This window comes from Bos grunniens, chromosome 29 (assembly GCF_055505025.1).
Source record: "Bos grunniens cultivar Pamir isolate PY7600 chromosome 29, Bosgru_T2T1.0, whole genome shotgun sequence".
NCBI classification, from domain to species: domain Eukaryota; kingdom Metazoa; phylum Chordata; class Mammalia; order Artiodactyla; family Bovidae; genus Bos; species Bos grunniens.
Genome location: NC_141193.1, coordinates 26375686 through 26388580, shown reverse-complemented (window position 1 = coordinate 26388580; position 12895 = coordinate 26375686). Strand labels below are relative to the sequence as shown.

At 47.3% G+C, this 12895-nt stretch overlaps 1 protein-coding gene across 32 annotated transcripts in view; it reads right to left on the bottom strand.

Moving 5' to 3' along the window:
* Positions 1-12895, bottom strand: part of NAV2 (neuron navigator 2) — a 423563-nt gene that overhangs the window by 32639 nt on the left and 378029 nt on the right. For all 32 annotated transcript variants that reach the window (XR_015157994.1, XM_086385216.1, XM_086385183.1 and 29 more), the window contains 4 exons: positions 9619-9702; positions 9130-9241; positions 5867-6012; positions 2981-3153 (listed from right to left, as the gene is read on the bottom strand). Coding sequence is in view for 31 of the 32 variants with exons in the window: in XM_086385216.1 (XP_086241342.1) it covers positions 2981-3153; positions 5867-6012; positions 9130-9241; positions 9619-9702 (515 nt within the window). In the remaining variant the exon portion in view is untranslated. The remainder of the gene's footprint in view (positions 1-2980; positions 3154-5866; positions 6013-9129; positions 9242-9618; positions 9703-12895) is intronic.

The window sequence follows — 12895 nt, the reverse complement described above, 5'->3', positions numbered from 1 at the left end:
AGGCCCAGGGGTGGTGACCATGAGTGGCGAGTTCAAACAGCAGGAAACAGGCCAGAGCACTGGGGGGTGGCGGGGGCTGGGCAGCGAGGGGAGCGTGTTGTCAGCCTCTGCTGCGGTCTCCCTCCTCACACTCCACTTGTGAGATGTTAATTCAGACAATCTCACGTTCCTGCTGAAAACTCTCCAAGGCCTCCGCAACACACAGGAAATCAGACGCAAACTCACCTACAGCTTCAAAGCCTCACATGTTCTAGACTGGTGCTGCCTCCTCCCCACGACTTTCCACATGCCCACGATGCGGCAGCCACGCTGGCCGTACCCAGCTTTCTCAGACACACCAGGCCTGGCTCCGGGTCCCACCAGGAAAGCTGCCCTGCTGGCTGGGAGGCAGAGTCAGCTACGTGTTCACTGAGGGCCCCCACCCCCACCCCACGGGGCACACTTATTTCACTTCTCCCCTCCCAGGTTGTAAGCCCTGCTCAGTGGTCAGTGGGAAGAGGCCCGGTGCACCCTGGCTGCCTGCAGGATTCCCACACTGTTCCCTCCCTGCCTGGGGCTGGACACACAGAGGACACGGGCCCATAGGACAGGCGGAGCCTGGGTGCCAGCATCGCCACGTGGCAGGCCGCCTGCTCAAGACGGATGTCCGTGTTAGGTCTGGAGGGAAGCAGCGATCGATAGCCACGGGTGAAGCCTCTGACTTTGGGACTGAGTCTGTCAAAGCGTTACCAATAAGAACTAACCAGGGATCCCTCCTGGCACACAGGTCTTGGCTGAAACATCACCTCCTCAGAGGGGCCTTTCCAGGCCACCCTGTCTGCAGCTGCGGTCAAGGTCCTCTGCATCCCAACACACTGTTTCAATTCCCAGCATGAACCCTTCGCACTGTCAGATTCTTCTCATTTATCCAGCTTTCCATGTTTGACAACCGTCTCGCCCCCTGACACATGGGGTCTACAATGGAGTGGGGACTTGACTCTCTTATACACTGCTGTCGCTGGAGCCAAGAATGGCGCCTGGCACAGAGCAGACCCCAGGAGTGGAATCAGCTCCACGTGGTCATGTCCCCACGAGCCCTAATCCCCAGCGGTGGGAATTGGGTAACATCCTCTTTGGTGTCTCCAGAACCATCTCAAACAGTGTCCTGCTCACACAGGCTGACATATGAGAAGTCCGTATCAACCCACAAAGAACAGATGAGGGCTCTCCTATTCTCCTGCTCAGGAAACAACTGGACCGGGATGATGGCAGGTGAGCCATGGGCAGCTGGCCCTTTATGCGCCTCCTGGGCACCCTGCAGGGCAGACGGGACCGTGCTCCAGAGAACTGGTTTAACCCGTATGCTGGCACACAGGGTGCTGGGCAGGAGCCACGGTCCAACCCTCCGTGCTGCCTGGGCTTACACCTTTGCACAGAATGGAAGTGCCCGTCCCCACCTTCTTGCCAGGGCACCCCCCACCAAGAGAAGAGCAGCCGCTGATTTATGTAAAATGGAGACCATTCTTCACTGGAGGGTGGGTTCATAAATAAAAGTCTGGGCCCTAAACTCTGCCTCCTCATTCCCACTGCCTGTCTTCCGTGTGGTCCGAGCAGGCGATGGGCTAGTCCTGGCTCACCCTCTCACCTGCCTTTCCTGTACCCGTCTGGGTGAGCTGGACTTGGGATGCTGGTGCAGGCCTCTGTCTTCTGTGGGCAGGCTGGCTGGCTGAGTGGGCTTGGGGGTGGCCCCACAGCCCTGGCCTCCTGAGACAGGAAGGAGGTGGCCCTGCATGCAAGGGATCTGACTCCCCCGCTCAAGAGAATCCAGTGACGGAGATGGAACTCATCCCTCTTTCACCAGTGAGGAAACTGAGGTGTCCACCACCTCACTCAGGTGTCTACTCCCCACCCACAACCCCTAGCTCACTGGCTGATCTGACCCCAACGGCAGTGGTCCGCTTCTCCCAGGCACTGTCTCGTCTCATGGGCACTGCCCTTGCAGCCCGCTTGCGTGCCAGTTCTTCTTCCATTTCTTGCCTGGTGACACCAAGGGCTCTGAGGGAACTTAGTCCTGTGGGGCAAGGGCAATCTCTCTTGCTGCTGCAGGGAGTCAGCTGAGCCGCCTTCTGAGCAGATACCCGGGTCCCCGCCTGTCTGTCCCAAGCCATTCCTGACCAAGCTTCTTGCCCCCAGAGTCTGGGCCTCATGTTTTGAGATGGGACACAGAAGTGTCTCCCTGCGCACTGATGGAACGATGATGAGTGGGTGCTCAGTAGAAACCATGGGTGCTTGTCTGGGCAAGAGCAGATGATTCTTCCTTTCTATGTAACTCTGTGTCAAGGGGAACGGCACCTAAGCCAAGGCCAAGTGAGCAATCGCCTGTCTCACTCAACCAGCTGTGTTCCCAAAGAGCTCTGTACAAACTGACTCATTTACAATCAACTGGGAGAGCTCAGGGTGTTGAATCATGCTACAACATATTGGTAAAGAGAATGGTCACTGAATCACTCTATTTTTTAAACTTCTAGCTTTTGCTGACCTTAGAGAAAGAATCAACACTAAATTTTGATCCAAGAAGGAAAGTGTAGTCTCTCTCAGCCCTGCCACCCAAATGAACCAGAATTTCAGCCCAAACTGCCAACACTTATACCATCGTCCCCCCAACAGAGCATACCGGCTGCAGCTTTTCACATCTACTTATTTGTTCAATCCTTAGGACAGGATAAGGAGACAACCACTGTCCCAATTTGAGAGAGAAATGGAAACAAAGAGAGTTTAAACCACTTGCCCAAGACCAGCCAGCTAATTATCCACACCAATGCCAGCAGAACGAAAAACTTTCCAGTCCTGAAACATGGAAAGAACATGCAGAGTCCCAGGAATGCAATACACAAAGGACCCCAAAGAGCAGAGAGAGCGTAGCAGGACTCCTAGCCATTGCTGTTGGAGAGAGCTCTCAGGGGCCAAAGATGACCAGAGCGACCCCAGCAGGCAGACTTACAGAGAATTGGAGTGAGAGTTTCGCAGCAGGGGAGTGGAGCCCGTGGATCCATTGTGTGGTAGCTTCGGTGAGGAAGGCAGAGAAGAATCCGTCATCTCCTCAATGTCTGAATGGGAGGACGCTGACTTGGGGGACTTCTTCTTCCCGAAGGCTTGCTTGAAGGAGCTGCGTAACTGAATACACAAGACTATCAGGCTGGCAGATGCCGGGCCCACCCCTCAGGCCTCAGCAAACAGACATGCAGAACAGCAAATTACTTCTCCCGCGCTCTCCTCCCAGCCATGGAAAAGGTTCCCCACAGCTCTCTTGAATCAGTGCATTAAGGGAAGAAGAGTTATCTGGTGTTGACAGCTCAGGGGACTGGTCCTGCGGGTGACATTCCATGCCTACTCTTGGGTCAAGACTAGATGCCAACAGCAAGACAGAGCCTGGCTCAGCAGACGATGTGGGGAGGAGGGGGTGACACGGCAACAAAGCGGGGTGCTCAGACACGGTGACGGATGCGGGTGAGGTTAGTCATATCAATGGATGGGTTAGCTTGGTATCTGATATTCACGTGGGTCTTGCTTACCTCATTGACCTGCCAGAGAAAACGCAAGCAAAAATGGGGAAGGGGGAGGAAAAAAGACACATTTTTAACAGAGAAAGCCAGAGACAGGGAAAGCTTCGGACTTTTCAGACATGGCATGGCTCATAATAAACACCATACAGAGAGGAGGTGTCTGGTAGGACCAGGGATCTTTCAAAGCTTAAGAGTTATCTTCTCCAATTATGGAAGGAGAGAAAGAGCGTGTCTGGAGGTGCCTACAATCTAAGCTCTACAAACTTCTTTGGCTGGCTGAAATGACGGCCCCATCTTCCTACACTCCTCATTCTTTCCCACCTCTAATCAGTCATCTCTAAGTCTTTTTTTTCTTTTTTAAGCATGTCTTGTTTTCTCAGCAAGGGTAGCTTTATTGCTGCACCAGTCCTAACATGGCCGCATAGCTCTCTATGTACTCAGTAGCTCCTACTGTCCTTCTATACACATAGTAAAAGCAGAAAATTAGCCATGTCGATCCTTGCTCCAAAAAAAAAAAAAGATATTTTAAAGAAATGTATTAACCATATTGGGAAAAAGGAACTGGTATATCACAAATTCCCTAAACCATGAAATGGATCTGAAAATTCTGAGAACATAAAAAAATTACAAGTATGATGCTTTCTCTGAAAGCCATGATAAGCACATACTTTCCTAGGACCAAAAAATACAGCTTCATCTTGAAAACGTTCTTTTAGAAAGTAAATTTCTTCTTCTAAAGTTTTTTTTTTCCCTTCCGAAAACACATTCTGGGAGTTTCCTTAACCACTGTGAAATTCAGAAAACGGGCCGTTCAGAAATAATGAGAATTTTCTCCCATCAAAGTTTCACCCATAACAAACTGCACATCCAGCTTGCGGTCAAGTCTGGATCCCATTTCTCTCCCATTTCCTACTTCCAGTCTTATTTCCAGAGAGTAGTCAGAGAAACGGAAGGATCTGCGCACATCCACCTAAATCCTTGCTCAACCTCTGGTAAGATGCCAGGTAAAGGAGGAGCTTACAAAGATCAGACAACATTGACCTTTGGGATTAATGAGGACGCCAACTGCCCATCCTCCCCAATAGCACTGATAATCAAAAGCTGTCTTAAAAACTTTAAGTTTTATTTCCTTAATTAAGGAAAAAGGACAGTCACATTTTTTCATAGAAAATAATTCTCTCATCACTTTGATAATCAGACCATATTTAGCAACAGTGTATTAGAAACAAAGCATGAGTTAATTTTATTTAAGTCACAGCAAATGAGTTGACAAAAAGCCATCAGTAATGTAAGGAAAGATTTAATCAGAAAGATGAGAGAATCACCCGGAACTGGCCTTTCCGCTTGCCTCCAATGCAAGTCATTAATAATCAAAATGACTGAATCCTCAACTCCTCCATCACCGGACCTCGCCACCCATCCAAGATAACACAGAATGAATGAGAAGTGTATGGAATGGATGCGGACACTGAAGCTACTATGAACACACGATGCTGTGAGCATTGACAAACGGGGCTCTGTGAGTCCTGGCCAAGTTCAGATCAACCTGGGGTGTCCCTGCACTGAAGTCGGGGAGCAGTGAATGTCAATCGGAACTCCATAGCCGGTCAGCAGAACTGAAAATTGAGTGGGGAGAGGACAGTGGCATTTTCCATGAAGAATGGGAAAAATTGTTCAAGAGGCCATTGTACAGAAAGTCAAGTAGCTGGAGGGAGTTATGGAAACATGGAGAAACACTGCATGGGAGACTGCTTCTATTAAATTTGCTGTTTTGAGTTATGACCTCCGCCCCCCCTCCCAATTCAACCGCTCACTAACTGCTAACAACCACTTCATGAAACTTTTACTTTCAGCAAAGGGTCAAAAACATTTTAAACAGAAGGGTGGGTGATTTAATGCTCTCATAGGCAATCATGTAAATAAGTAGATAAGGACTACGGTTAATGATGGGATGGCCAGTGATACACACTCCAAAAAACACTTTGGAACTAAGGGGAAAAAACCACGTAATAGTAGCCCTGCTCTAGTATCTGGAACTTTGTGGCCAGCCTATGATGAGGAAGAAATGACACATATGAAATAAAAGACGAGCGCTTCACATAAAGTCTTGTGAGACAGTAAAACTACAAGGAGGCGGTTATTTCATGAATCCTAGTGCTTGGCTGAGCACGACACTGACTTTAGTAGAAACCTGTCCACAAGCCACTTCACTGGATCGACTCCCAAGGGTCTATGCTGTGAAGTTAAGAGCTTTATATCCGGGGCACACTGTTCCCGAGACCAACTCTGTTAGTCGGCATGACAGTCTTTGGAGGCACACTCACCCAGTTCTTTCTCTTCTTCTTCTTTGAATCGGTCTCTATGTTGCTGCCCACGCTGGAGTGGCTAGTGGCGCTGTTGATGCTGGAGACGCTGTCGGAGGAGTGCTGCCTGCGGATGCGGAGGTCTGTGGCCTGGGAGCTTCCATTCCCTGGAGACCCAAGATCCAAGACGTCAGGAGCTGCTGACTTTGCCCCTTCCTTTGCCCCAGGATTTACACCCAAATTCACACACCCAGGGACTACTAGCTGTTTCCCATTAGACCTCACCTGCTGTTCCCAGACGCTGAGTTTAAGGTCCTTGAGTAGGTGGGGGCCATGCCCTCTTTGATCAGTTAAAGAACTCTTCTCATTTTGCCCAACAGAAGTCAGGGGAGGCTCAGTGAGAATTCCCCCACACCTGCTCTCTTGAGCTTTAGACACGACAATGTGCCCCCAATTTGCAGCAACAGTCACTTGTGTTGTGAGCGCCCCCTCCTTTGCTCTCTCTGCTCCTGCTGCACCAGCTTTTTCATGCCCTTGGACATGCCATGCCCATGTCCTCTCACCACCTAACAGCTACTATTCTCTCTTCCTGGGATGCTCTTCTCCATCTGTTCTGCCTGGTCAGCTCTTATCAATCCTTCTCACGTCACCCCTAGCCTCACTTTTCCAGGAGGCCTGCCATCTGAGCTGACACTGGTACCAGAAATAACACTGCCCCAAAAGCAGTGAGACCAAAATAAACCCTGCAGACAGTGTTCCCCACAAGCACAAGACGACACCAACAGCTCTGTCTTTAGAGCTGGTTTCAGGGCAGACGTGGGTTCTCGCCCCATTTCTGTTTCTTACGCTCAGTGGCCTCAGGATGGGATCATCGGCTCTAAAACTCATTATTCCCCTCAGTACAATGTGGAGGGAGGACCAGCATCACCCTCATAAGCATGTTGTGGACAGAAAATGGGTTAACAAAATCATTAAAACACCGAGCGTAGTGCTCAGAACACAGTGAATGTTCCCTAAGTGTCAGCTCTATCACCTATCAGTACTCTCCATTTCATTTTTGATGTAACTCCTCATGCCTACCTTTTCCCCCACCACCCCAAGTAACATACATAAGGACAAAGCAATTCCTTCCAAAATGTTTCCCGGGACAAATGAGGGATGAACCCATTTCAGGCAGCCCCACGTCAGTAGGCAGAGTACCAAAGAACAGCAAAGAGAAATAAGAACGCCTTCTTAAGTGAACAACGCAAAGAAATAGAGGAAAACAGTAGAATGGGAAAGACTAGAGATCTCTTTAAGAAAATGAGAGATAACAAGGGAATATTTCATGCAAAGATGGGCGCAATAAAGGACAGAAATGGTATGACCTGACAGAAGCAGGAGATATTAAGAAGAGGTAGCAAGAATACACAGAAGAACTATACAAAAAAGATCTTCATGACCCAGATAACCATGATGGTGTGATTACTCACATAGAGCCAGATATCCTGGAATGCGAAGTCAAACAGGCCTTAGGAAGCATCGCTATGAACAAAGCTAGTGGAGGTAATGGAATTCCAGCTGAGCTATTGCAAATCCTAAAAGATGATAATGTGAAAGTGTGGCACTCGATACGCCAGCAAATTTGGAAAACTCAGCAGTGGCCATAGGACTGGAAAAGGTCAGTTTTCATACCAATCCCAAAGAAAGGCAATGCCAAAGAATGTTTAAACTACCTCACAATTGAGTTCATTTCACATGCTAGCAAAGTAATGCTCAAAATCCTTCAAGCGAGGCTTCAACAGTATGTGAACCAAGAACTTCCAGATGTACAAGTTGGATTTAGGAAAGGCAGAGAAATTAGAGATCAAATTGCCAACATCCGCTGGATCATAGAAAAAGCAAGAAAATTCCAGAAAGACATCTACTTCTGCTTCATTGACAATGCTAAAGTCTTTGTGTAGATCACAACAAACTGTAGAAAATTCTTAAAGAAATGAGAATACCAGACCACCTGACCTGCCTCCTGAGAAACCTGTATGCAGATCAAGAAGCAACAATTAGAATAGGACATGGAACAACGGACTGGTTCAAAATTGGGAAAGCAGTATGTCAAGGCTGTATATTGTCATCCTGCTTATTTAATTTATATGCAGAATACATCATGCAAAATGCCAGGCTGGATGAAGCACAAACTGGAATTAAGATTGCCAGGAGAAATATCAATAATCTCAGATATGCAGATGATACCACCCTTATGGCAGAAAGTGAAGAGGAACTGAAGAGCCTGTAGATGAAAGTGAAAGAAGAGAGTGAAAAAGCTGACTTAAAACTCAACATTCAAAAAACAAAGATCATGGCATCTGGTCCTATCATGTCATGGCGAATAGATGGGGAAACAATGTAAACAGTGACAGACTTTATTTTCCTGGGCTCCAAAATCACTGCAGACGGTGACTGCAATCATGAAATTAAAAGACACTTGCTCCTCGGAAGAAAAGCAATGACAAACCTAGACAGTGTATTAAAAAGCAGAGCCATTACTTTGCCGACAAAGGTCCATATAATCAAAGCTATAGTTTTTCTAGTAGTCATGTACAGATGTGAGAGCTGGACAATAAAAAAGGCTGAGTGCCAAAGAATTAATGCCTTTCAAACTGTGGTGCTAGGGAAGGCTCTTGAGATTCCCTTGGACTGCAAGGAGATCAAACCGGTCAATCCTAAAGAGAATTAGTCCTGAATATTCATTGGAAGGACTGATGCTGAAGCTCTAATCCTTTGGCCACCTGATGCGAAGAGCCAACTCATTGGAAAAGACCCTGATGTTGGGGAAGATTGAAGGCAGGAGGAGAAGGGGACAAAAGAGGATGAGATGGTTGGATGGCATCACTGACTCAGTTGACAGGAGTTTGAGCAAACTCTGGGAGATGGTACAGGACAGGGAAGCCTGGCGTGCTGCAGTCCATGGGGTTGCAAAGAGTCCGACACGACTGACCAAGTTAACAACAACAACACGTCAGTCTGTAAATATCAAAGCATTAGTGAAACTAAGGCTGTGGAATACTCTGATACTTGGTCAATAGAGATACATCTTCTTCCATTTTGAGATATATCAGAGAAGAGGACAAGCCAGAACAGCTCTCTTCCTAGAAGCTGTAATTAACTGGATGCACCGTGTCTTCTAAGACCTGTCCAACTGACACAGACTCCCACCCTCTGGAAGGGTGGTTGCATCATATGTTGTCAGGGGAGGGTTCCTAAGGGCAGGCAGGTCTCCAGACTGAAAGCTGTTTTTCTTCCTTTACCTTTGCAATTGAGCTCCGGGGTGTTAATTACTCCATTAATGGCAGCCTGGGCAGCTGCGTTCTGTTTCTTCAGCAACTCAATGGTTTTTCTTAACTCATTCAGTTCTGAATCCTGAGGAACAGAAAAATAGACTGGTCATCCCCAAATCATTCTGTACTGAGTTCAACTGAAGTCAGCTTAGCATCAGCTTAGAGGAGAGGAGAGAATGAAGGAGCTGCAGGAAAGCTTTGTCACAAACATTAGCCTGGATCAGTTTTCAACAGGCGTTTGTGAGCACAGGAAAGCAAATAGGACTAAGATCTGTTGCCAGTGCAGTTACCACCACTCCGTCCAAGTCATATTTTCACTCAATAAATCCTGTTCTTTCAGATTCAATTCCAATAGTCCAACAAGCACACTACAATCTATACAGTTTCCTGGAATAAAACAGGATCATGTTTTTAGGTCTGTTAATTCTAAGCAGGGAGGGAAGAAGCACCCTGTTTTACCTTCTGCTCAGCCGTCATGGTTAAGCTCTGGAGCCTGATGGTCATGTTTCCAAGACTCTGCTCAAAGGCTGCCACGAGGTGAGCCTAGAGGGGAAAGACACATTTCCCTGCGGTTACATTATCTTGCAAGGTTTGCTGTTGCTGTTTAGTCGCTAGGTGGTGTCCAACTCTTTGCGACCCCACGGACTATAGCCTGCCAGGCTCCTCTGTCTGTGGGCTTTTCCAGGCAGGAATACTGGAGCAAGTTGCCATTTCCTCCTTCAAGAGGTCTTCCTGAAACAGGGATCAAACCCATGTCTCCTGTTTGGCAGGCTGATTCTTTACCACTGAGCCAGCTGGGAAATCCACCTTGCAAGGCAGGCGTGCCTAAACGGTGCCAGCTCTTAAAGAAGGAAATCTTACCGGGGCCACGTGGGTGAGCCCCTGTCGACTTCTTCAGCCTCTTAAGCCCCCACTCCCCACCACTCTCTGCGATCTGGTTACTCTAGCCTTTCACGTTCTCCAACATCCCGTGCCTCTTCCCACCTCAGGGCCTTTCTGCGTTCTTTCCCCTCTGCCCGGAATGCCCTTCCCCTAGCTGCCTCCCCAGCTGATTTTTACACACACATCTCGAGAGAGCTCAGCACATGTCTTCATGAGACTCCCAGACTGGGCTGCTTCCCTCCTGTTCACTCACACAAGCACACTGGTCTACTGTGTACTTTGTGGGATCACAGTCACACACACACACACACACACTTGGGATCACTAATTTACGCCGGTCTCTACTACACTGCAGGATACCTTTCGTTCCCCAGGCACCGAGCTCACAGTAGAGGCTCACGTTAAGCATGTTTACAGAATGGACGAACAAAGTGGTTGGCAGATGTTGCCTGTTATAATCCTGGTTAATAAAAAGCCACCAAAAGGCCCATCTGCTACCACCTCAGAGAACCTGCCCCCTGTCCCCCTGGAGTGAGGACTTTCCCTGGGGCTCCCCTGCACTTTTATATATCTCTGTAGAAGACAGCATCAGACATGCCATTATCCTATATATTACAAAGACAGCTTTAAAAATGCTGCCAATTATAGTTGAAATATGCATCCAATTTTAAGAGATGTTAGAAACATGAAAAAAAAAATGTGTATCTTAGAATTGAGAGATGTGATGCTCTTTTGTCTGCCCCTTTCTCTGAGGCAGACAACCCTCTTCAAGGGCAAGATGCAACTCTGTGTTCCAACACTAAACCTTCTTCCATAGAGCAGTAGGTGAGAGAGCAGTGAGTTGACTGAGGATCCTGATAATATTGTTAAAACCAAGGATAAAGAATGGATAAGTCATCTAACCCTGCAGGCCTCAGTTGTTTCATCTGTAAAATGGGAGCCGCATCTCTGTTCCTCCCAGGGTGATTCTGAGCATTGAGTGACACAATGTGGTTGAAAATGATCTATAAGCTGTTAGGGAATTGCAAAACACAGGCATGACTAGAGACTGCGGGGAACAGATGGGGTTTGGGAACAGATATTCTGAGAACACAGGTGTAGAGAGATGAAGAAAAGGTCCTTGGAGTGGGGTGGGTAGATACACAGAAGGTCACAGGAGGAACCAGAAGGACCAGCAAGGTACCTGAGTCTTGGGAGAAGTGAGACCTTATGGTTGTGGAAAATTCTCGAGACAAAAACGATAGATGCACAGAGTGAGGAAGACACGGGTGGGAGAGGAGCCATCACCCTAGACTGTAAGGGGATCAGGGTCAGCACACATTTCAGATTAGGGAGGAGAGACTTGAGGGGTGAGTGGGAGGCCTCTGTTACTAGACTTCATGAAACAGGGAGATTGAGGATAAGACACCTCTAGGATCAACTGTTGAGCCTCTTTTCCACTGGCAGTAGGAGCTGGCAGGGGACAGGAGCACTTGTGATACAAATGTTAAATGGATTGGCCAGCTTCTTTCTGATTGCATGCCCTCTCTCATGAAAAACTGAGAAAATGCCTTTGCATTTTAAAATAAAGTGATACACTTTAGTCTGCTCTGGAGAATGTGGCAGGACAAAAGCCAACCAGATTGGAGACAGTCACATAGTGAATGAAGACAGGGCATGGAGGTGAACAAGTTGACTGCTACCCTGGCACTTCAAAGGAATGACAAGGTCAAATGTAAATGACTGAATTTCCATTTATTTCACTTCCTCATTTGACTGCCACCCAAGATTCTATTTGTGGGCATGAAAACTTTTTCGTTTAAAACAAAAGCAAAAACCTGACCCCACGAAGACTGCTTATCGAGAGAGTGTTTTTGCAAACTCAAGAAGAAACCACATGTGCTCCAAAGAACCAGAGGATCGCATTTTGCTGGTGAGCAAAAGGACTGAGTCATGATCTCAGTTATGAAAATACGGGCCAGGAGGCTGGTCCAGAGCTGCACAACAGCCTTCTCAGCAAGCAGCATTCTCACATTCCCAGGGAGAACAAACACAAGTGGGATGAAAACACCCAGAGAAGGTGGCTTTGAGGAGTGTGTCCCAGAAAAAACAAACACGGCTTGGCCTGCGAGAAAGATGGCAGACAGTGAAACACGTTAGCACTGCCTGTGGTGTGTGGCAAGACTAAATATTTACTTTAAAACAATATGGGATTCAGTGGCTTTTATGAGGAGCAAACCGGATTAGTGAAATAATAGTAATGTGAGGGATCTCACTCTTACTCTTCTGGATCACAGAGGAGAGTTCCAAATGGCCCAATGAAAGGTCCCTTGGGGGCAGCATGAGGTCACTGGAGGAATTAATCAAGTTCATTGATAAATAAATTACTATTTTTCAATTAGTAAGGGGCAGTCATTGACAGCTGTAGTTCTTAATAAGGGCAGTATTTCCAAATCACCTGCTGTCAAACCTCATGTGTTTCAAGGAGACCCCTGGCTCACTGGTTCTGATTTGTAGACATGCATCTGATTCCTGACATAATGTCTCAGTCTTTGAAAAAGACTCTAAAACTCAAGTTCTAGATCTAATATCAATTTCGGATCTTCTTTTTTGTGTGTATTTATTTATTTATTTGGCTTCACCAGGTCTTAGTTGCAGCAAGCAGGATCTAGTTTGGTTCCCTGACTGGGGATTGAACCCCAGGCCACCTGCATTGGGAGCATGGAGGCTTAGCCACTGGACCGCCAGGGAAGTTCCAAATTTCTGATCTTTTAGGATACAGTAATAGAGAAAAAAGTTAAGAAAATAAAGAAGGATTAGAAAAAACACACAATAGCCTAGTATACTAGGGTTTAGGGGAAAAAAAGCAAAAAAA